The sequence below is a fragment of the Bolinopsis microptera genome, chromosome 4 (genome assembly GCF_026151205.1).
Source record: "Bolinopsis microptera isolate Bmic1 chromosome 4, MBARI_Bmic_1.0, whole genome shotgun sequence".
NCBI classification, from domain to species: Eukaryota; Metazoa; Ctenophora; class Tentaculata; order Lobata; family Bolinopsidae; genus Bolinopsis; species Bolinopsis microptera.
In genome coordinates, this window is record NC_087075.1 from 1,236,405 (window position 1) to 1,261,621 (window position 25,217).

The 25,217-nt window shown below is 41.6% G+C and overlaps 2 protein-coding genes and 1 long non-coding RNA gene across 3 annotated transcripts in view; 2 read left to right on the forward strand and 1 right to left on the reverse strand.

The window, feature by feature from the left end:
- On the forward strand, positions 1 to 13,000 carry LOC134813913 (cilia- and flagella-associated protein 74-like; the record flags this gene model as incomplete). The annotated part of the gene is given in 8 exon segments (XM_063821846.1): positions 1 to 599; positions 1,785 to 1,937; positions 10,714 to 10,865; positions 11,003 to 11,102; positions 11,689 to 11,789; positions 12,265 to 12,351; positions 12,480 to 12,560; positions 12,718 to 13,000. Coding segments are annotated over 8 exon segments (1,438 nt in total), but the record flags the coding sequence as incomplete, so codon positions are not given.
- A 221-nt stretch (positions 13,001 to 13,221) lies between these two features.
- LOC134814336 (dynein heavy chain domain-containing protein 1-like) overlaps positions 13,222 to 25,217 on the forward strand; it is a 41,277-nt gene continuing 29,281 nt past the window's right edge. Inside the window, exons 1-13 of the mRNA XM_063822430.1 lie at positions 13,222 to 13,363; positions 13,479 to 13,557; positions 13,698 to 13,787; positions 13,890 to 14,033; positions 14,206 to 14,376; positions 14,531 to 14,623; positions 14,803 to 14,980; positions 15,270 to 15,372; positions 15,490 to 15,613; positions 21,646 to 21,798; positions 22,707 to 22,861; positions 22,987 to 23,053; positions 23,165 to 23,330. Coding sequence (XP_063678500.1) covers positions 13,242 to 13,363; positions 13,479 to 13,557; positions 13,698 to 13,787; positions 13,890 to 14,033; positions 14,206 to 14,376; positions 14,531 to 14,623; positions 14,803 to 14,980; positions 15,270 to 15,372; positions 15,490 to 15,613; positions 21,646 to 21,798; positions 22,707 to 22,861; positions 22,987 to 23,053; positions 23,165 to 23,330 — 1,645 coding nt within the window. The 5' untranslated portion in view covers positions 13,222 to 13,241. The remainder of the gene's footprint in view (positions 13,364 to 13,478; positions 13,558 to 13,697; positions 13,788 to 13,889; positions 14,034 to 14,205; positions 14,377 to 14,530; positions 14,624 to 14,802; positions 14,981 to 15,269; positions 15,373 to 15,489; positions 15,614 to 21,645; positions 21,799 to 22,706; positions 22,862 to 22,986; positions 23,054 to 23,164; positions 23,331 to 25,217) is intronic.
- On the reverse strand, positions 23,525 to 24,541 carry LOC134814454 (uncharacterized). The gene is made up of 2 exons (XR_010160168.1): positions 24,395 to 24,541; positions 23,525 to 24,170 (listed from the first exon to the last, which is right to left on the reverse strand). It is a non-coding gene; the product is annotated as an uncharacterized LOC134814454 (long non-coding RNA).

The following is a 25,217-nucleotide window of genomic DNA, read 5'->3' on the forward strand; positions in this document are numbered from 1 at the left end:
GCCCAAGAAAGGGTCCAGCAAACCCCACACCCCCAAGTCCCCGCAAGAAGACAAGACGCCTAATCCCTTGGAAACTGCCGTTATCACTGACGAAGCTCGTATTGCTGCAATGATCAAACTCAAAACAAACTTTGAGCAGCGCTTCGAGAAAATTCTGATCCCATGTTTCACGGGTATAGGAGATTGTTCCCACGATAAAACACTAGACTACCGGCTCTATGATACAGTCTACTTACAAGTCCATCTCCCTGCAGTTAAACCAGAGCTAGTCCTTCTTTCCCAAAATGGCAGCTCCATAGTAGACTTCAGCAACGTGTGTATCGGCCAAACAAAGAAACTGGAGCTCACTCTAAAGAGTATCAGTGAGGACGAGGTCAGCTTATCAACCAGCGCATTCCCTCACGACGGAACATTCCAGAAAGTTAACGCTACAAGAGATCTGGCCCCACTGGGATTACACCAGATGATATTAGAGTTTACCCCGCGGGCCAAGGCTAAGTACTACGAGGTGGTGGAGGTCAGAACGCAGAAGTCTACCTTGCACTTACATTTACACGGGTGTGGGGTGGAACCTAACCTGGTGGTGTCCCCGGATTCAGGTCAGTACACGTCACAGTTACACTGTTTTAATCATTACCCACATTGTCGTAACTACATAATAAAAGTGGATCTGTGTTTCGTATAAAACATTACCTTGTGTTCAGGAACGCTGGACCTGTGTTTCGTATAGAACATTACCTTGTGTTCAGGAACGCTGGACCTGTGTTTCGTATAGAACATTACCTTGTGTTCAGGAACGCTGGACCTGTGTTTCGTATAAAACATTACCTTGTGTTCAGGCACGCTGGACCTGTGTTTCGTATAAAACATTACCTTGTGTTCAGGAACGCTGGACCTGTGTTTCGTATAAAACATTACCTTGTGTTCAGGAACGCTGGACCTGTGTTTCGTATAGAACATTACCTTGTGTTCAGGAACGCTGGACCTGTGTTTCGTATAGAACATTACCTTGTGTTCAGGAACGCTGGACCTGTGTTTCGTATAAAACATTACCTTGTGTTCAGGCACGCTGGACCTGTGTTTCGTATAGAACATTACCTTGTGTTCAGGAACGCTGGACCTGTGTTTCGTATAGAACATTACCTTGTGTTCAGGAACGCTGGACCTGTGTTTCGTATAAAACATTACCTTGTGTTCAGGCACGCTGGACCTGTGTTTCGTATAAAACATTACCTTGTGTTCAGGAACGCTGGACCTGTGTTTCGTATAGAACATTACCTTGTGTTCAGGAACGCTGGACCTGTGTTTCGTATAAAACATTACCTTGTGTTCAGGAACGCTGGACCTGTGTTTCGTATAGAACATTACCTTGTGTTCAGGAACGCTGGACCTGTGTTTCGTATAGAACATTACCTTGTGTTCAGGAACGCTGGACCTGTGTTTCGTATAGAACATTACCTTGTGTTCAGGAACGCTGGACCTGTGTTTCGTATAAAACATTACCTTGTGTTCAGGCACGCTGGACCTGTGTTTCGTATAAAACATTACCTTGTGTTCAGGAACGCTGGACCTGTGTTTCGTATAGAACATTACCTTGTGTTCAGGAACGCTGGACCTGTGTTTCGTATAGAACATTACCTTGTGTTCAGGAACGCTGGACCTGTGTTTCGTATAGAACATTACCTTGTGTTCAGGAACGCTGGACCTGTGTTTCGTATAAAACATTACCTTGTGTTCAGGAACGCTGGACCTGTGTTTCGTATAAAACATTACCTTGTGTTCAGGCACGCTGGACCTGGGTCACGTGATGGTGGGCGAGATACTGCACGGAACATTTACTCTCAAGAACAACTCCGAAATAGATCTGCAGTACGGTATCTCCATGCTCAGCGAGAAGTCGGAAGTGGTCCAAGCTTTTAGTGGCCCCAGCCAAATTGGTACTTTAAATCTTGAACCTCTGTCATTTTACCTTTATAATCCAGATTTACCTTGCTGGCATAATTGTGAATTGTAAACGTATATCTTTCTACCCAATGACATTTCCGAGTGTCTGAATATAGTACTCTAGTTATAGTAGGATATATAGTATAGTACTCTAGTTATAGTAGGATATATAGTATAGTACTCTAGTTATAGTAGGATATATAGTATAGTACTCTAGTTATAGTAGGATATATAGTATAGTACTCTAGTTATAGTAGGATATATAGTATAGTACTCTAGTTATAGTAGGATATATAGTATAGTACTCTAGTTATAGTAGGATATATAGTATAGTACTCTAGTTATAGTAGGATATATAGTATAGTACTCTAGTTATAGTAGGATATATAGTATAGTACTCTAGTTATAGTAGGATATATAGTATAGTACTCTAGTTATAGTAGGATATATAGTATAGTACTCTAGTTATAGTAGGATATATAGTATAGTACTCTAGTTATAGTAGGATATATAGTATAGTACTCTAGTTATAGTAGGATATATAGTATAGTACTCTAGTTATAGTAGGATATATAGTATAGTACTCTAGTTATAGTAGGATATATAGTATAGTACTCTAGTTATAGTAGGATATATAGTATAGTACTCTAGTTATAGTAGGATATATAGTATAGTACTCTAGTTATAGTAGGATATATAGTATAGTACTCTAGTTATAGTAGGATATATAGTATAGTACTCTAGTTATAGTAGGATATATAGTATAGTACTCTAGTTATAGTAGGATATATAGTACTCTAGTTATAGTAGGATATATAGTATAGTACTCTAGTTATAGTAGTATAATAAATATAGTACTCTAGTTATAGTAGTTATAGTAGGATATATAGTATAGTACTCTAGTTATAGTAGTTATAGTAGGATATATAGTATAGTACTCTAGTTATAGTAGTTATAGTAGGATATATAGTATAGTACTCTAGTTATAGTAGTTATAGTAGGATATATAGTATAGTAGGGTTCCTGCTAATTTATCACAACATACCTACATGTTGAGATGATAACTGTAGTATATATAGTACTCACAACAGGGAACAGTAACAAGTCGGGCATATTACCGTTCCAGTGCACCCCACACAGCGGTAATATACCACTATATCACAACAGGGAACAGTAACAAGTCGGGCATATTGCCGTTCCAGTGCACCCCACACAGCGGTAATATACCACTATATCACAACAGGGAACAGTAACAAGTCGGGCATATTACCGTTCCAGTGCACCCCACACAGCGGTAATATACCACTATATCACAACAGGGAACAGTAACAAGTCGGGCATATTGCCGTTCCAGTGCACCCCACACAGCGGTAATATACCACTATATCACAACAGGGAACAGTAACAAGTCGGGCATATTGCCGTTCCAGTGCACCCCACACAGCGGTAATATACCACTATATCACAACAGGGAACAGTAACAAGTCGGGCATATTACCGTTCCAGTGCACCCCACACAGCGGTAATATACCACTATATCACAACAGGGAACAGTAACAAGTCGGGTATATTACCGTTCCAGTGCACCCCACACAGCGGTAATATACCACTATATCACAACAGGGAACAGTAACAAGTCGGGAATATTGCCGTTCCAGTGCACCCCACACAGCGGTAATATACCACTATATCACAACAGGGAACAGTAACAAGTCGGGCATATTACCGTTCCAGTGCACCCCACACAGCGGTAATATACCACTATATCACAACAGGGAACAGCAACAAGTCGGGCATATTACCGTTCCAGTGCACCCCACACAGCGGTAATATACCACTATATCACAACAGGGAACAGTAACAAGTCGGGCATATTACCGTTCCAGTGCACCCCACACAGCGGTAATATACCACTATATCACAACAGGGAACAGCAACAAGTCGGGCATATTACCGTTCCAGTGCACCCCACACAGCGGTAATATACCACTATATCACAACAGGGAACAGTAACAAGTCGGGCATATTACCGTTCCAGTGCACCCCACACAGCGGTAATATACCACTATATCACAACAGGGAACAGCAACAAGTCGGGCATATTGCCGTTCCAGTGCACCCCACACAGCGGTAATATACCACTATATCACAACAGGGAACAGTAACAAGTCGGGCATATTGCCGTTCCAGTGCACCCCACACAGCGGTAATATACCACTATATCACAACAGGGAACAGTAACAAGTCGGGCATATTACCGTTCCAGTGCACCCCACACAGCGGTAATATACCACTATATCACAACAGGGAACAGTAACAAGTCGGGCATATTACCGTTCCAGTGCACCCCACACAGCGGTAATATACCACTATATCACAACAGGGAACAGTAACAAGTCGGGCATATTGCCGTTCCAGTGCACCCCACACAGCGGTAATATACCACTATATCACAACAGGGAACAGTAACAAGTCGGGCATATTACCGTTCCAGTGCACCCCACACAGCGGTAATATACCACTATATCACAACAGGGAACAGTAACAAGTCGGGCATATTACCGTTCCAGTGCACCCCACACAGCGGTAATATACCACTATATCACAACAGGGAACAGTAACAAGTCGGGCATATTACCGTTCCAGTGCACCCCACACAGCGGTAATATACCACTATATCACAACAGGGAACAGTAACAAGTCGGGCATATTACCGTTCCAGTGCACCCCACACAGCGGTAATATACCACTATATCACAACAGGGAACAGTAACAAGTCGGGCATATTACCGTTCCAGTGCACCCCACACAGCGGTAATATACCACTATATCACAACAGGGAACAGTAACAAGTCGGGCATATTACCGTTCCAGTGCACCCCACACAGCGGTAATATACCACTATATCACAACAGGGAACAGTAACAAGTCGGGCATATTACCGTTCCAGTGCACCCCACACAGCGGTAATATACCACTATATCACAACAGGGAACAGTAACAAGTCGGGCATATTACCGTTCCAGTGCACCCCACACAGCGGTAATATACCACTATATCACAACAGGGAACAGTAACAAGTCGGGCATATTACCGTTCCAGTGCACCCCACACAGCGGTAATATACCACTATATCACAACAGGGAACAGTAACAAGTCGGGTATATTACCGTTCCAGTGCACCCCACACAGCGGTAATATACCACTATATCACAACAGGGAACAGTAACAAGTCGGGTATATTACCGTTCCAGTGCACCCCACACAGCGGTAATATACCACTATATCACAACAGGGAACAGTAACAAGTCGGGCATATTACCGTTCCAGTGCACCCCACACAGCGGTAATATACCACTATATCACAACAGGGAACAGTAACAAGTCGGGAATATTACCGTTCCAGTGCACCCCACACAGCGGTAATATACCACTATATCACAACAGGGAACAGTAACAAGTCGGGCATATTACCGTTCCAGTGCACCCCACACAGCGGTAATATACCACTATATCACAACAGGGAACAGTAACAAGTCGGGCATATTACCGTTCCAGTGCACCCCACACAGCGGTAATATACCACTATATCACAACAGGGAACAGTAACAAGTCGGGCATATTACCGTTCCAGTGCACCCCACACAGCGGTAATATACCACTATATCACAACAGGGAACAGTAACAAGTCGGGCATATTACCGTTCCAGTGCACCCCACACAGCGGTAATATACCACTATATCACAACAGGGAACAGCAACAAGTCGGGCATATTACCGTTCCAGTGCACCCCACACAGCGGTAATATACCACTATATCACAACAGGGAACAGTAACAAGTCGGGCATATTACCGTTCCAGTGCACCCCACACAGCGGTAATATACCACTATATCACAACAGGGAACAGTAACAAGTCGGGCATATTACCGTTCCAGTGCACCCCACACAGCGGTAATATACCACTATATCACAACAGGGAACAGTAACAAGTCGGGCATATTACCGTTCCAGTGCACCCCACACAGCGGTAATATACCACTATATCACAACAGGGAACAGTAACAAGTCGGGTATATTACCGTTCCAGTGCACCCCACACAGCGGTAATATACCACTATATCACAACAGGGAACAGTAACAAGTCGGGTATATTACCGTTCCAGTGCACCCCACACAGCGGTAATATACCACTATATCACAACAGGGAACAGTAACAAGTCGGGTATATTACCGTTCCAGTGCACCCCACACAGCGGTAATATACCACTATATCACAACAGGGAACAGTAACAAGTCGGGCATATTACCGTTCCAGTGCACCCCACACAGCGGTAATATACCACTATATCACAACAGGGAACAGTAACAAGTCGGGCATATTACCGTTCCAGTGCACCCCACACAGCGGTAATATACCACTATATCACAACAGGGAACAGTAACAAGTCGGGCATATTACCGTTCCAGTGCACCCCACACAGCGGTAATATACCACTATATCACAACAGGGAACAGTAACAAGTCGGGCATATTACCGTTCCAGTGCACCCCACACAGCGGTAATATACCACTATATCACAACAGGGAACAGTAACAAGTCGGGCATATTACCGTTCCAGTGCACCCCACACAGCGGTAATATACCACTATATCACAACAGGGAACAGTAACAAGTCGGGTATATTACCGTTCCAGTGCACCCCACACAGCGGTAATATACCACTATATCACAACAGGGAACAGTAACAAGTCGGGCATATTACCGTTCCAGTGCACCCCACACAGCGGTAATATACCACTATATCACAACAGGGAACAGTAACAAGTCGGGTATATTACCGTTCCAGTGCACCCCACACAGCGGTAATATACCACTATATCACAACAGGGAACAGTAACAAGTCGGGCATATTACCGTTCCAGTGCACCCCACACAGCGGTAATATACCACTATATCACAACAGGGAACAGTAACAAGTCGGGTATATTACCGTTCCAGTGCACCCCACACAGCGGTAATATACCACTATATCACAACAGGGAACAGTAACAAGTCGGGCATATTACCGTTCCAGTGCACCCCACACAGCGGTAATATACCACTATATCACAACAGGGAACAGTAACAAGTCGGGCATATTACCGTTCCAGTGCACCCCACACAGCGGTAATATACCACTATATCACAACAGGGAACAGTAACAAGTCGGGCATATTACCGTTCCAGTGCACCCCACACAGCGGTAATATACCACTATATCACAACAGGGAACAGTAACAAGTCGGGTATATTACCGTTCCAGTGCACCCCACACAGCGGTAATATACCACTATATCACAACAGGGAACAGTAACAAGTCGGGCATATTACCGTTCCAGTGCACCCCACACAGCGGTAATATACCACTATATCACAACAGGGAACAGTAACAAGTCGGGTATATTACCGTTCCAGTGCACCCCACACAGCGGTAATATACCACTATATCACAACAGGGAACAGTAACAAGTCGGGTATATTACCGTTCCAGTGCACCCCACACAGCGGTAATATACCACTATATCACAACAGGGAACAGTAACAAGTCGGGTATATTACCGTTCCAGTGCACCCCACACAGCGGTAATATACCACTATATCACAACAGGGAACAGTAACAAGTCGGGTATATTACCGTTCCAGTGCACCCCACACAGCGGTAATATACCACTATATCACAACAGGGAACAGTAACAAGTCGGGTATATTACCGTTCCAGTGCACCCCACACAGCGGTAATATACCACTATATCACAACAGGGAACAGTAACAAGTCGGGTATATTACCGTTCCAGTGCACCCCACACAGCGGTAATATACCACTATATCACAACAGGGAACAGTAACAAGTCGGGCATATTACCGTTCCAGTGCACCCCACACAGCGGTAATATACCACTATATCACAACAGGGAACAGTAACAAGTCGGGTATATTACCGTTCCAGTGCACCCCACACAGCGGTAATATACCACTATATCACAACAGGGAACAGTAACAAGTCGGGCATATTGCCGTTCCAGTGCACCCCACACAGTGGTAATATACCACTATATCACAACAGGGAACAGTAACAAGTCGGGCATATTACCGTTCCAGTGCACCCCACACAGCGGTAATATACCACTATATCACAACAGGGAACAGTAACAAGTCGGGCATATTACCGTTCCAGTGCACCCCACACAGCGGTAATATACCACTATATCACAACAGGGAACAGTAACAAGTCGGGTATATTACCGTTCCAGTGCACCCCACACAGCGGTAATATACCACTATATCACAACAGGGAACAGTAACAAGTCGGGTATATTACCGTTCCAGTGCACCCCACACAGCGGTAATATACCACTATATCACAACAGGGAACAGTAACAAGTCGGGTATATTACCGTTCCAGTGCACCCCACACAGCGGTAATATACCACTATATCACAACAGGGAACAGTAACAAGTCGGGTATATTACCGTTCCAGTGCACCCCACACAGCGGTAATATACCACTATATCACAACAGGGAACAGTAACAAGTCGGGTATATTACCGTTCCAGTGCACCCCACACAGCGGTAATATACCACTATATCACAACAGGGAACAGTAACAAGTCGGGCATATTACCGTTCCAGTGCACCCCACACAGCGGTAATATACCACTATATCACAACAGGGAACAGTAACAAGTCGGGCATATTACCGTTCCAGTGCACCCCACACAGCGGTAATATACCACTATATCACAACAGGGAACAGTAACAAGTCGGGCATATTACCGTTCCAGTGCACCCCACACAGCGGTAATATACCACTATATCACAACAGGGAACAGTAACAAGTCGGGTATATTACCGTTCCAGTGCACCCCACACAGCGGTAATATACCACTATATCACAACAGGGAACAGTAACAAGTCGGGTATATTACCGTTCCAGTGCACCCCACACAGCGGTAATATACCACTATATCACAACAGGGAACAGTAACAAGTCGGGTATATTACCGTTCCAGTGCACCCCACACAGCGGTAATATACCACTATATCACAACAGGGAACAGTAACAAGTCGGGTATATTACCGTTCCAGTGCACCCCACACAGCGGTAATATACCACTATATCACAACAGGGAACAGTAACAAGTCGGGTATATTACCGTTCCAGTGCACCCCACACAGCGGTAATATACCACTATATCACAACAGGGAACAGTAACAAGTCGGGTATATTACCGTTCCAGTGCACCCCACACAGCGGTAATATACCACTATATCACAACAGGGAACAGTAACAAGTCGGGTATATTACCGTTCCAGTGCACCCCACACAGCGGTAATATACCACTATATCACAACAGGGAACAGTAACAAGTCGGGCATATTACCGTTCCAGTGCACCCCACACAGCGGTAATATACCACTATATCACAACAGGGAACAGCAACAAGTCGGGTATATTACCGTTCCAGTGCACCCCACACAGCGGTAATATACCACTATATCACAACAGGGAACAGTAACAAGTCGGGTATATTACCGTTCCAGTGCACCCCACACAGCGGTAATATACCACTATATCACAACAGGGAACAGTAACAAGTCGGGTATATTACCGTTCCAGTGCACCCCACACAGCGGTAATATACCACTATATCACAACAGGGAACAGTAACAAGTCGGGTATATTACCGTTCCAGTGCACCCCACACAGCGGTAATATACCACTATATCACAACAGGGAACAGTAACAAGTCGGGTATATTACCGTTCCAGTGCACCCCACACAGCGGTAATATACCACTATATCACAACAGGGAACAGTAACAAGTCGGGTATATTACCGTTCCAGTGCACCCCACACAGCGGTAATATACCACTATATCACAACAGGGAACAGTAACAAGTCGGGTATATTACCGTTCCAGTGCACCCCACACAGCGGTAATATACCACTATATCACAACAGGGAACAGTAACAAGTCGGGTATATTACCGTTCCAGTGCACCCCACACAGCGGTAATATACCACTATATCACAACAGGGAACAGTAACAAGTCGGGTATATTACCGTTCCAGTGCACCCCACACAGCGGTAATATACCACTATATCACAACAGGGAACAGTAACAAGTCGGGCATATTACCGTTCCAGTGCACCCCACACAGCGGTAATATACCACTATATCACAACAGGGAACAGCAACAAGTCGGGCATATTACCGTTCCAGTGCACCCCACACAGCGGTAATATACCACTATATATCACAACAGGGAACAGTAACAAGTCGGGCATATTACCGTTCCAGTGCACCCCACACAGCGGTAATATACCACTATATCACAACAGGGAACAGTAACAAGTCGGGTATATTACCGTTCCAGTGCACCCCACACAGCGGTAATATACCACTATATCACAACAGGGAACAGTAACAAGTCGGGTATATTACCGTTCCAGTGCACCCCACACAGCGGTAATATACCACTATATCACAACAGGGAACAGTAACAAGTCGGGTATATTACCGTTCCAGTGCACCCCACACAGCGGTAATATACCACTATATCACAACAGGGAACAGTAACAAGTCGGGTATATTACCGTTCCAGTGCACCCCACACAGCGGTAATATACCACTATATCACAACAGGGAACAGTAACAAGTCGGGTATATTACCGTTCCAGTGCACCCCACACAGCGGTAATATACCACTATATCACAACAGGGAACAGTAACAAGTCGGGTATATTACCGTTCCAGTGCACCCCACACAGCGGTAATATACCACGCGGTGAGACGCAGGAGGTCACTGTAAAGTTTAATCCTGATCACAAGGACTCCTACAGGGACGTTGTTATTGTTAACCTCCTTAATCAGGTACACTCAGCTAATCTCTTTCTGAACATTCCACTATTGTACTGCATTTGTGAGGTATACCTGACTATTTATTGTAATATCTTTTCCCTATTTATAAAGTATAATCTTTACAACCATTAAATTATAATATTTTCCAGCCCCAAGAGACGAGAATAGAAGTAAAGGGACAGTCCTGGACCGGGTCAATGTTCGTGTTGGGAGCACGTGATCCAGAACCATCTGTCACATTACACACACGTTAGTTTTTAGCAGAACCCTCTGTCACATTACACACACGTTAGTTTTTAGCAGAACCCTCTGTCACATTACACACACGTTAGTTTTTAGCAGGACCCTCTGTCACATTACACACACGTTAGTTTTTAGCAGGATCCTCTGTCACATTACACACACGTTAGTTTTTAGCAGGACCCTCTGTCACATTACACACACGTTAGTTTTTAGCAGGATCCTCTGTCACATTACACACACGTTAGTTTTTAGCAGAACCCTCTGTCACATTACACACACGTTAGTTTTTAGCAGGACCCTCTGTCACATTACACACACGTTAGTTTTTAGGGCATTCATTAAGGATTTTAGAGGTTGTCTGTTCAACTTTGGTTTAAATTAGTATCCTGAGTTCAAAAGCTGTCGTAAATAAACTAAAATGTAGTTTATGAATATAGATATGAAGCGGCTTTTCACTTTATTAATTTGGAAGATAAACATAGTTAGTTATTCAGTTAAATTCATGAAATTTAAAGATTTAGAAATCACTTTATCAATTTGTAATTTGATCAGTTAACTCCATGAAATTTAAAAACATTTTTCCTTCTTCCAGTGGTACCACATATAGAAGATCTGGCAGCCGAACCTGAACCAGAAGAGTTTAGAGGGGAGTTGTGGGTAGTCTTTATCTGCTCTCTGAGTGCTCCTAAACAGGTACCTTACCTTTATCTGCTCTCTGAGTGCTCCTAAACAGGTACCTTACCTTTATCTGCTCTCTGAGTGCTCCTAAACAGGTACCTTACCTTTATCTGCTCTCTGAGTGCTCCTAAACAGGTACCTTACTTTTATCTGCTCTCTGAGTGCTCCTAAACAGGTACCTTACCTTTATCTGCTCTCTGAGTGCTCCTAAACAGGTACCTTACCTTTATCTGCTCTCTGAGTGCTCCTAAACAGGTACCTTACCTTTATCTGCTCTCTGAGTGCTCCTAAACAGGTACCTTACCTTTATCTGCTCTCTGAGTGCTCCTAAACAGGTACCTTTCTGCAATTTCTTACTGGTACAGTGCAAACGAGATGTTGATAAGATTCCTGTCCATGAAGCTAGAAAATGTGGTTTTAACAAATTGTAATAATCAATTGTTCAGTAATTGCTATTTCCATGTTTTAGTGAATCTAACCTCCCTACCAGACGTTTAGTGAAACCGTCAGTATTGGAAACTGTCGTGGGGCTGGTGTGAAGGCTGACGCTATCAACTCTAAGGACAAGGCCCCCAAGGTACCTTAAACATTTCTAGGCCTTTTTCTGGATCATCAATGTAGTGTTTTTCGAATATGGGTTATAAATTATTTTAAGTTAAGATTAACTGAATTCGAAATTAACTGCGATAACATTATCTATCTCAGCCGAGTGGAGACTTCGCGTTTGATCCTCTGAAGGCAGATTATGGGCCACTGGTTAAGGCTTTGGTTATCAACCCTCCAAAGGTAGTATAAACTTACTAAAAATCATTACCACAAGAAATATAGAAACAATTTTAAATGTTTATAAACATTAAAAATTCTTTTTATAAATAAAAAGAATTGAGCAATCATTTTTTCGCAATTTCATTTACAATGTTCAATTAACATTTTACTTCGACAGGGCTCCGTAGAATCGTGCACAAATGTTCCGGTGACGTTTCAATTCAGTCCTCCTAAGGAGTTGGCTGAAGTTGGTTCAAGACTTCAGTTCAATACCATGTTAACACTCAAAGGAGAGACAATCGAGCAGTTTAGGGTTAACTTTGTGGCAGAAATTGTCAAATGATAGTCCTTGATTTGGTTTAAGAATATAATGCTTTGGACCATGATAAAATTTTGATTGTAAATACAATGTTTAACTGTAAATAATTTTAGATTTCCGAGACAGATCAAATGATTTTCTTTCTCATCGTTTTTCTGGGACGTAAAATGTACAGTTTTGCTTGAAATTGTAACGCGCGTAATACTTATTGTATAGATTTGGGCGCCGTTTCTATGACAACAACGCGCACACATTCTTCATTTGGATCAAAAGCAAGGCCGATGTCAAACAGTTGCAAAAGCAGACTCGCCTTGGACGATCGCCAATTTGCATCTTTCTTAACTTCCTCCCAACATTAGAGGTATGGATAAACGAAATGAACAATGACAGAATCGCAGTCATTGGTAGCGCCTTATAACATCGGCTTGAACGAAAGAAATGAACTAGGTGTTGTAAGCGAAGCAGCTAGACGAATAGCAGCAGCCTCTGTACCTGTACTTTGCGGGTGAGTTGATTTAATGTGACATTTTCCAAATATCGTGTGCTATGAAACACGAAAGCTAAATTGGTCTCTTGGGAGTATCTTATTTATGGTACACATTTAATGATCATTTTTCCAGAACTACTAGCTCGGATCACTTGATTACACTTCTAGACTCAATTTCTCTACTATCTTCAGACCTTCAAGACCACTCTCAGGTACAATCAAAAGTTCTCATTGCCTTTAAAAACATTGAGTTCATTGGCGAAGTTTTGCCCATAACCAAATCTTTAACATTTACCCTTAGAATTAAATGTGTGGGTTTGATATTTCGAATTTAAAATGTCCGTTACTGCAGGTTAAACACTACGTGGAGAGGATATGTTTTTATCTGGAAAGAAACCCCAACACAAAGCTACAGAGTAAAATAAAGCAGATATTCCCTAAGGTAATGAAGACGATCAGCCGTTCGTTTTGAATCTAAACATTGATAAATCATGAGTCATAAACTTATTCCATCTTAAGTCAGGACTAAAAACTCTTACCTCAGCTCGCTGCAGCATACAAACGGCAGGTATGGCAGACGGGGACTCCACGTGCAACTCCTGCGCAGCAGCGCACGCAACATGCGGAGAAGCGCAGTCGTGCTCATCATGTGCCAGGCCCGGAGGTGTTTCTTCTTAGGGACGCTGAGGTTAGTCATAACCAAGCGGCAAGAAGTGTGTCAGTTGTTAGAAAGTTCTGCATTACCAGGACTCTTGTTATCCAAAAACTCCCAAAAGTCAATAACTAATATTAATCTAACTTTGTCCCAGGTCGAGAAAGTGGCACTGCTCACGACTAATATTAATCTAATTTTCTCCCAGGTCGAGAAAGTGGCACTGCTCACCATGGCAGACCTGCGGGACTCCCTCCCAAATGTGGCGTGCGAGATGGCGAGCTATGAGGCAGCTTGGCGGGGTGCTTTAGGGAGCACCGCCGCCGCCCTTAAACTTAGACTTGCAGACAACATTTCCAGTGATACTGTCCATTTGAGGGTTTGATTTTTAAGTATATAAACTTTGGTAAACGTTAATTGTACGAGTAAGTCGCGGTTAAATAAACGTTGGTAATTAAATTCTTAAACAACTTTATGAGTGTACTAGTGTACTAGTGTAACCTATTAAACTAGTGTATTTCAAATGTTCGCAGGCAGAGGAAGTTGTGGAGCCACAAACAGTTGTAGAAGCAACTCGCAAATCATTCGTATTCCCCAAATCTAAACCCCCCAGAACTGGTCGAGAGGTTAGTTAGAGATTTAATTGTTATCAATTAGTTTAACTTATTGTAGATTATTTGATTGCAGTAAGGCTGAATACTGATATACTATATTAGGAGAGGGGTGATCAATACTTGTCACGCGATCACCGCTTTCTTGTCACGTGATCACCGCTCTCTTGTCACGTGATATACCGCTCTCTCAGGTTGTGGACCACATCTTGTCTGGGATGCTGACCACGCAGACCTACATCGCCTACCTCAACAAACCCAACCCTACCAGGCCCTACCACCTCATCGTGGTACCCAAATCCAAACTCCAGCCAGAACACTTTATCATGTCTTCTTTCGGTGTGATGCATGTGCTGCCCAACGGGGATAATGGTATTATTATAATAAATATAATGGTATTATTATAATAAATATAATGGTATTATTATAATAAATATAATGGTATTATTATTATAAATATAATGGTATTATTATAATAAATAAATGGTATTATTATAATAAATATAATGGTATTTGGTTTCTTGGTGTGTTTTGAGGGATGTTGCTCAAATTTAATACAAGTTACGGCAACAAATATTGATATTGCAGAATCATGCAAACTCCTCTCGAGAACATTTGTTCAGTAATTAAATAGTAATATTAAATATTATTCGATCTGCAGAAGTGTACAGTTTATCAAAATGGCTGAGGAATGCACAGATCTATGATCATATCATCGATATACGTTTCTTCAAACATTTCAACCTTCTTCGTCACTTTCTACGGTATGGTTCTGAAAACTATCCTCGTGCAATTTTACTTTAACTTAGTTATATTGTTAATTTTCATAGTACTTAAGCAAGTTTAAATAACGTAAAAAGTTGATGTAAATTAATTCCCAGATGGAGAATTAACGCAGTTCTTGAGAGGTTTGAAAGACACAGGAACATTATTCAGAACGATCTGCTAATTACTGTTCCTACCTTCGGTAAAAACCTCCTACAGATACATGCTCTTATTTTCGAGGTTTGGAGATAATATTAGTTTAAATTAATGAATAATTATTTTATAGACATAGTTTATAAACACACTAAAAATACACTGTGACATCGTTTCGATTAGTTGATGGTGGAGCTGTAATTTTTTCATCAATGTTTGCAAGCAGATATTTGAATGAACTCGATTTTTACTGGTAAACGATTCGACAAATTATGGGCCGGCATAGTGCCGGAGCGGGTATGATCCGCTAACCTCCTCGTAACATGCGGTGCTCTACCAAAAAACTAATGATATACTTATGTCAGTATAGAACATACCCGGTACACTGATAATGTACTCTTCTAGTTGATGACGGTACCTAAGACCAGTATAGAACACATCATACCCGGTACACTGATAATGTACTCTTCTAGTTGATGACGGTACCTAAGACCAGTATAGAACACATCATACCCGGTACACTGATAATGTACTCTTCTAGTTGATGACGGTACCTAAGACCAGTATAGAACACATCATACCCGGTACACTGATAATGTACTCTTCTAGTTGATGACGGTACCTAAGACCAGTATAGAACACATCATACCCGGTACACTGATAATGTACTCTTCTAGTTGATGACGGTACCTAAGACCAGTATAGAACACATCATACCCGGTACACTGATAATGTACTCTTCTAGTTGATGACGGTACCTAAGACCAGTATAGAACACATCATACCCGGTACACTGATAATGTACTCTTCTAGTTGATGACGGTACCTAAGACCAGTATAGAACACATCATACCCGGTACACTGATAATGTACTCTTCTAGTTGATGACGGTACCTAAGACCAGTATAGAACACATCATACCCGGTACACTGATAATGTACTCTTCTAGTTGATGACGGTACCTAAGACCAGTATAGAACACATCATACCCGGTACACTGATAATGTACTCTTCTAGTTGATGACGGTACCTAAGACCAGTATAGAACACATCATACCCGGTACACTGATAATGTACTCTTCTAGTTGATGACGGTACCTAAGACCAGTATAGAACACATCATACCCGGTACACTGATAATGTACTCTTCTAGTTGATGACGGTACCTAAGACCAGTATAGAACACATCATACCCGGTACACTGATAATGTACTCTTCTAGTTGATGACGGTACCTAAGACCAGTATAGAACACATCATACCCGGTACACTGATAATGTACTCTTCTAGTTGATGACGGTACCTAAGACCAGTATAGAACACATCATACCCGGTACACTGATAATGTACTCTTCTAGTTGATGACGGTACCTAAGACCAGTATAGAACACATCATACCCGGTACACTGATAATGTACTCTTCTAGTTGATGACGGTACCTAAGACCAGTATAGAACACATCATACCCGGTACACTGATAATGTACTCTTCTAGTTGATGACGGTACCTAAGACCAGTATAGAACACATCATACCCGGTACACTGATAATGTACTCTTCTAGTTGATGACGGTACCTAAGACCAGTATAGAACACATCATACCCGGTACACTGATAATGTACTCTTCTAGTTGATGACGGTACCTAAGACCAGTATAGAACACATCATACCCGGTACACTGATAATGTACTCTTCTAGTTGATGACGGTACCTAAGACCAGTATAGAACACATCATACCCGGTACACTGATAATGTACTCTTCTAGTTGATGACGGTACCTAAGACCAGTATAGAACACATCATACCCGGTACACTGATAATGTACTCTTCTAGTTGATGACGGTACCTAAGACCAGTATAGAACACATCATACCCGGTACACTGATAATGTACTCTTCTAGTTGATGACGGTACCTAAGACCAGTATAGAACACATCATACCCGGTACACTGATAATGTACTCTTCTAGTTGATGACGGTACCTAAGACCAGTATAGAACACATCATACCCGGTACACTGATAATGTACTCTTCTAGTTGATGACGGTACCTAAGACCAGTATAGAACACATCATACCCGGTACACTGATAATGTACTCTTCTAGTTGATGACGGTACCTAAGACCAGTATAGAACACATCATACCCGGTACACTGATAATGTACTCTTCTAGTTGATGACGGTACCTAAGACCAGTATAGAACACATCATACCCGGTACACTGATAATGTACTCTTCTAGTTGATGACGGTACCTAAGACCAGTATAGAACACATCATACCCGGTACACTGATAATGTACTCTTCTAGTTGATGACGGTACCTAAGACCAGTATAGAACACATCATACCCGGTACACTGATAATGTACTCTTCTAGTTGATGACGGTACCTAAGACCAGTATAGAACACATCATACCCGGTACACTGATAATGTACTCTTCTAGTTGATGACGGTACCTAAGACCAGTATAGAACACATCATACCCGGTACACTGATAATGTACTCTTCTAGTTGATGACGGTACCTAAGACCAGTATAGAACACATCATACCCGGTACACTGATAATGTACTCTTCTAGTTGATGACGGTACCTAAGACCAGTATAGAACACATCATACCCGGTACACTGATAATGTACTCTTCTAGTTGATGACGGTACCTAAGACCAGTATAGAACACATCATACCCGGTACACTGATAATGTACTCTTCTAGTTGATGACGGTACCTAAGACCAGTATAGAACACATCATACCCGGTACACTGATAATGTACTCTTCTAGTTGATGACGGTACCTAAGACCAGTATAGAACACATCATACCCGGTACACTGATAATGTACTCTTCTAGTTGATGACGGTACCTAAGACCAGTATAGAACACATCATACCCGGTACACTGATAATGTACTCTTCTAGTTGATGACGGTACCTAAGACCAGTATAGAACACATCATACCCGGTACACTGATAATGTACTCTTCTAGTTGATGACGGTACCTAAGACCAGTATAGAACACATCATACCCGGTACACTGATAATGTACTCTTCTAGTTGATGACGGTACCTAAGACCAGTATAGAACACATCATACCCGGTACACTGATAATGTACTCTTCTAGTTGATGACGGTACCTAAGACCAGTATAGAACACATCATACCCGGTACACTGATAATGTACTCTTCTAGTTGATGACGGTACCTAAGACCAGTATAGAACACATCATACCCGGTACACTGATAATGTACTCTTCTAGTTGATGACGGTACCTAAGACCAGTATAGAACACATCATACCCGGTACACTGATAATGTACTCTTCTAGTTGATGACGGTACCTAAGACCAGTATAGAACACATCATACCCGGTACACTGATAATGTACTCTTCTAGTTGATGACGGTACCTAAGACCAGTATAGAACACATCATACCCGGTACACTGATAATGTACTCTTCTAGTTGATGACGGTACCTAAGACCAGTATAGAACACATCATACCGGTACACTGATAATGTAACTCTTCTAGTTGATGACGGTACCTAAGACCAGTATAGAACACATCATACCCGGTACACTGATAATGTACTCTTCTAGTTGATGACGGTACCTAAGACCAGTTATATAACACATCATACCCGGTACACTGATAATGTACTCTTTCTAGTTGATGACGGTACCTAAGACCAGTATAGAACACATCATACCCGGTACACTGATAATGTACTCTTCTAGTAGATGACGGTACCTAAGACCAGTATAGAACACATCATACCCGGTACACTGATAATGTACTCTTCTAGTTGATGATGGTACCTAAGACCCGTATAGAACACATCATACCCGGTACACTGATAATGTACTCTTCTAGTTGATGACGGTACCTAAGACCAGTATAGAACACATCATACCCGGTACACTGATAATGTACTCTTCTAGTTGATGACGGTACCTAAGACCAGTATAGAACACATCATACCCGGTACACTGATAATGTACTCTTCTAGTTGATGACGGTACCTAAGACCAGTATAGAACACATCATACCCGGTACACTGATAATGTACTCTTCTAGTTGATGACGGTACCTAAGACCAGTATAGAACACATCATACCCGGTACACTGATAATGTACTCTTCTAGCTGATGACGGTACCTAAGGCCAGTATAGAACACATCATACCCGGTACACTGATAATGTACTCTTCTAGTTGATGACGGTACCTAAGACCAGTATAGAACACATCATACCCGGTACACTGATAATGTACTCTTCTAGTTGATGACGGTACCTAAGACCAGTATAGAACACATCATACCCGGTACACTGATAATGTACTCTTCTAGTTGATGACGGTACCTAAGACCAGTATAGAACACATCATACCCGGTACACTGATAATGTACTCTTCTAGTTGATGACGGTACCTAAGACCAGTATAGAACACATCATACCCGGTACACTGATAATGTACTCTTCTAGTTGATGACGGTACCTAAGACCAGTATAGAACACATCATACCCGGTACACTGATAATGTACTCTTCTAGCTGATGACGGTACCTAAGGCCAGTATAGAACACATCATACCCGGTACACTGATAATGTACTCTTCTAGTTGATGACGGTACCTAAGACCAGTATAGAACACATCATACCCGGTACACTGATAATGTACTCTTCTAGTTGATGACGGTACCTAAGACCAGTATAGAACACATCATACCCGGTACACTGATAATGTACTCTTCTAGTTGATGACGGTACCTAAGACCAGTATAGAACACATCATACCCGGTACACTGATAATGTACTCTTCTAGTTGATGACGGTACCTAAGACCAGTATAGAACACATCATACCCGGTACACTGATAATGTAATCTTCTAGTTGATGACGGTACCTAAGACCAGTATAGAACACATCATACCCGGTACACTGATAATGTACTCTTCTAGTTGATGACGGTACCTAAGACCAGTATAGAACACATCATACCCGGTACACTGATAATGTACTCTTCTAGTTGATGACGGTACCTAAGACCAGTATAGAACACATCATACCTGGTACACTGATAATGTACTCTTCTAGTTGATGACGGTACCTAAGACCAGTATAGAACACATCATACCCGGTACACTGATAATGTACTCTTCTAGTTGATGAAGGTACCTAAGACCAGTATAGAACACATCATACCCGGTACACTGATAATGTACTCTTCTAGTTGATGACGGTACCTAAGACCAGTATAGAACACATCATACCCGGTACACTGATAATGTACTCTTCTAGTTGATGACGGTACCTAAGACCAGTATAGAACACATCATACCCGGTACACTGATAATGTACTCTTCTAGTTGATGACGGTACCTAAGACCAGTATAGAACACATCATACCCGGTACACTGATAATGTACTCTTCTAGTTGATGACGGTACCTAATACCAGTATAGAACACATCATACCCGGTACACTGATAATGTACTCTTCTAGTTGATGACGGTACCTAAGACCAGTATAGAACACATCATACCCGGTACACTGATAATGTACTCTTCTAGTTGATGACGGTACCTAAGACCAGTATAGAACACATCATACCCGGTACACTGATAATGTACTCTTCTAGTTGATGACGGTACCTAAGACCAGTATAGAACACATCATACCTGGTACACTGATAATGTACTCTTCTAGTTGATGACGGTACCTAAGACCAGTATAGAACACATCATACCCGGTACACTGATAATGTACTCTTCTAGTTGATGACGGTACCTAAGACCAGTATAGAACACATCATACCCGGTACACTGATAATGTACTCTTCTAGTTGATGACGGTACCTAAGACCAGTATAGAACACATCATACCCGGTACACTGATAATGTACTCTTCTAGTTGATGACGGTACCTAAGACCAGTATAGAACACATCATACCCGGTACACTGATAATGTACTCTTCTAGTTGATGACGGTACCTAATACCAGTATAGAACACATCATACCCGGTACACTGATAATGTACTCTTCTAGTTGATGACGGTACCTAAGACCAGTATAGAACACATCATACCCGGTACACTGATAATGTACTCTTCTAGTTGATGACGGTACCTAAGACCAGTATAGAACACATCATACCCGGTACACTGAAGAACTTCTCCGATACCGCTAAGAAGCAGCTGCAGTTTCTGATAAAGTACATCACCAGATTCCTTCATTACACCAAACAACTAGACGCCACCGCTGACCAGGTAACAAGTTGTAGGTAACCAGGTAACCAGGTAACCAGCTAACCAGGTAACCAGGTAATCAGGTAACCAGGTAACCAGGTAACCAGGTAAACAGGTAACCAGGTAACCAGGTAACCAGGTAACCAGGTAACCAGGTAACCAGGTAACCAGGTAACCAGGTAACCAGGTAACCAGGTAACCAGTTGTAGGTATTTTATAGGAACACACAAAACGTCTGATCTGTGTCATGTGTGTCCACTCGAACGTGGACGCGAAAATAGGTAGGTTTCTGAGCAAGAGTTTAATTAAATTACATACTACATACTACATACTACATACTACATACTACATACTACATACTACATACTACATACTACATACTACATGCTACATACTACATACTACATACTACATACTACATACTACATACTACATACTACATACTACATACTACATACTACATACTACATACTACATACTACATACTACATACTACATACTACATACTACATACTACATACTACATACTACATACTACATACTACATACTACATACTACATACTACATACTACATACTACATACTACATACTACATACTAAGATACTACATACTACATACTACATACTACATACTACATACTACATACTACATACTACATACTACATACTACATACTACATACTACATACTACATACTACATACTACATACTACATACTACATACTAAGATACTACATACTACATACTACATACTACATACTACATACTACATACTACATACTACATACTACATACTACATACTACATACTACATACTACATACTACATACTAAGATACTACATACTACATACTACATACTACATACTACATACTACATACTACATACTACATAATACATTACACTTGTCCATTACACCTCTCCCCCAGTATCTAACTAGTCGGCTGCAAGACGCTACAGTGAACAACAGACCTTCACCTGATTACCTGACAAACCCTATCTCGGTACAGAAAGAAAAGAAGCACATGAGACTGCAGTACCTGCAACTGTGTCGCAGTCAGCACTCCTGCCTTCCTAATTACAGGTTAATTTATTCAAGCTTCAAACCATTCTTAGCTGAACAGACAATTGAATACGAAACTCTCTGCCTTTTAAAATAAAAGTTGTTTTGTACGATCTTAATCAACGAACTATTTTATCATCCGGCAGGAGATCAGTACAGTTTATGGTTCAGAATCTGGTGGTTAACTTCGTTGCAGACTCGACTATTCACCTGGTGAGATTATAATATTCTACTTGTTTAAAGATAAGAGAACCCTAATGTGGTATGTATGTAGCGTGTGTACTATCGGGAACATTAATTTTTTTATAATAAATATCATTGCAGATCGGAAAGATAGAGAATTTCATCGGTGAAGGTTCGGGCTCGTTGGTAACAATAAACCTGGTGTACGGATTAAGCAGTGAGTCTGAGGATGTAATCATCAGTTACCCTCCTATAGACAATATAGAGTCTACTCTCTTCTCACTGCTCCCCAACATTGCATCAGCAGGTACTTACAATTACTATTTCTCTTTCTCCTTCCCTTTCTCTTTCTCTTACCCTCCTATAGACAATATAGAGTCTACTCTCTTCTCACTCCTCCCCAACATCGCATCAGCAGGTACTTACAATTAATCATTCCTTCTCAATAGTAAAAAACATATCACACGTTGTTGTTCCGTTGTAGACAAAGAAAAATAATCATTTTAATTAAACACCGAAAATACAGAATAAAAAACTCTTGAAAGCTGAAACAAATCGTATATAAAATTAAGAACAACAATAAATCAACTGGAACTCAATTATCAGTACTTGCGATTCCAATTATGTACACAAATGTCTTACTCTTAGTTTGAAACAACAAATATTTCCACATCGTACCCAGCAATATAATACCCATTATCAGTGCGGAACTCCACTGTATCCCCCATCTTGCAACTAGTGTCCGGTGCAGTGTCCGGTGCAGTGTCCGGTGCAGTGTCCAGTGCAGTGTCCGATGCAGTATCCGGTGCAGCATTTTCCGCGTACACTGAAAGTTTGAACTCCCTACAAGTGTAGCCCTTACAAACCCCACACTCCCTCTGTGTACACATGTGAGTGTGATTGTTCCTTCTCTTCAAGCTCCGGTACCTCACCACTCTGCTTACACAGTACACCCCGTCTAGTGTTATCTTTAGCCAGGCTATACCAGTGTCATCGGGCATGGTGATAGATTTGGTTAACAGGTCACAATCTACCGCGTACTCTGCAACGTACGTGCGAAATGTTCGAGAATGTTCCGCCGAAATTGGTCTTATACTAATCTCGCCCTCCTCTGTGGGCTCCTCGAATCCTGGATATTCCTCAAATCCTGATAATGTATAGTGCAGTGTAGTTTTTAGGAAATTTCCAACTTCGAATACACGGTTATCATTTATGATTTAAGTATTTAATTCAGAACTTGTTAGTTTTCCACGGTTAATGCTTGTGTAACGATCACCTAAAACACTTTAAATCAATACATTTAAGAGAAAGCCTGTCATGTAACCTCAACATGTGCCTTACTAAATACAAGGTATGTATTAGATAACGTACCATGACAGAGAAGGAGAGATAAGATTAAGATAAAGATACGGAGAGAGCTCATTGTAGATAAGAGTTGACAAGAGTCGAGTCTTCCTTCCACTGTAGCAGCACTCTGCAAGCCTACATAAAACTACACAGTTGGGAGTTATTGTGACGATACCACGTGACGTGACGTCATACCACGTGACGTGACGTCATACCACATGACGTGACGTCATACCACGTGACGTGACGTCATACCACTGTAGCAGCACTCTGCAAGCCTACATAAAACTACTTAGTTGGGAGTTATTGTGGTACGATAACAGATGATGAATTGTAGAATTACAAAATGTGCAGCAATTTTAGGACCCATACAGAAATACTAATTAAATATGTGTTCTCAAAAACAATTTTGTGGCGTGAAAATGGTGTCACTGAACTTCATGTGAAGTCATTTGGGCTGGACCGATTTGGTGAATGGGCACTTAACTTGATTAGTATCATTTCCGAAATGTTAGAGGAACTTTATCGCCTAAATCCTAATAATTTGGTTCAGACTCTAGTAATAAACTCAGACAAAAAACCTCATCTCGAATTATTAAAATAAAAAACCTCATCTCGAATTATAAATTAATTAAGGTCTTCTTATCACATTGCAATCTACTAATCTATAAGATTTCAGGATTATTTAAAATGGGGTCTTAATGAGTTGCAGCTCATAATTATTATCTCCAAAGTCAAAATGTGCCTGATGCAGACACGCTCCAAATTATTAGCAGAAGTTATCATTTCTCAAAATATCTAATAAGAATTTTAAATCAAAGGTTTACTCTTGATTACTTCCTTGGTA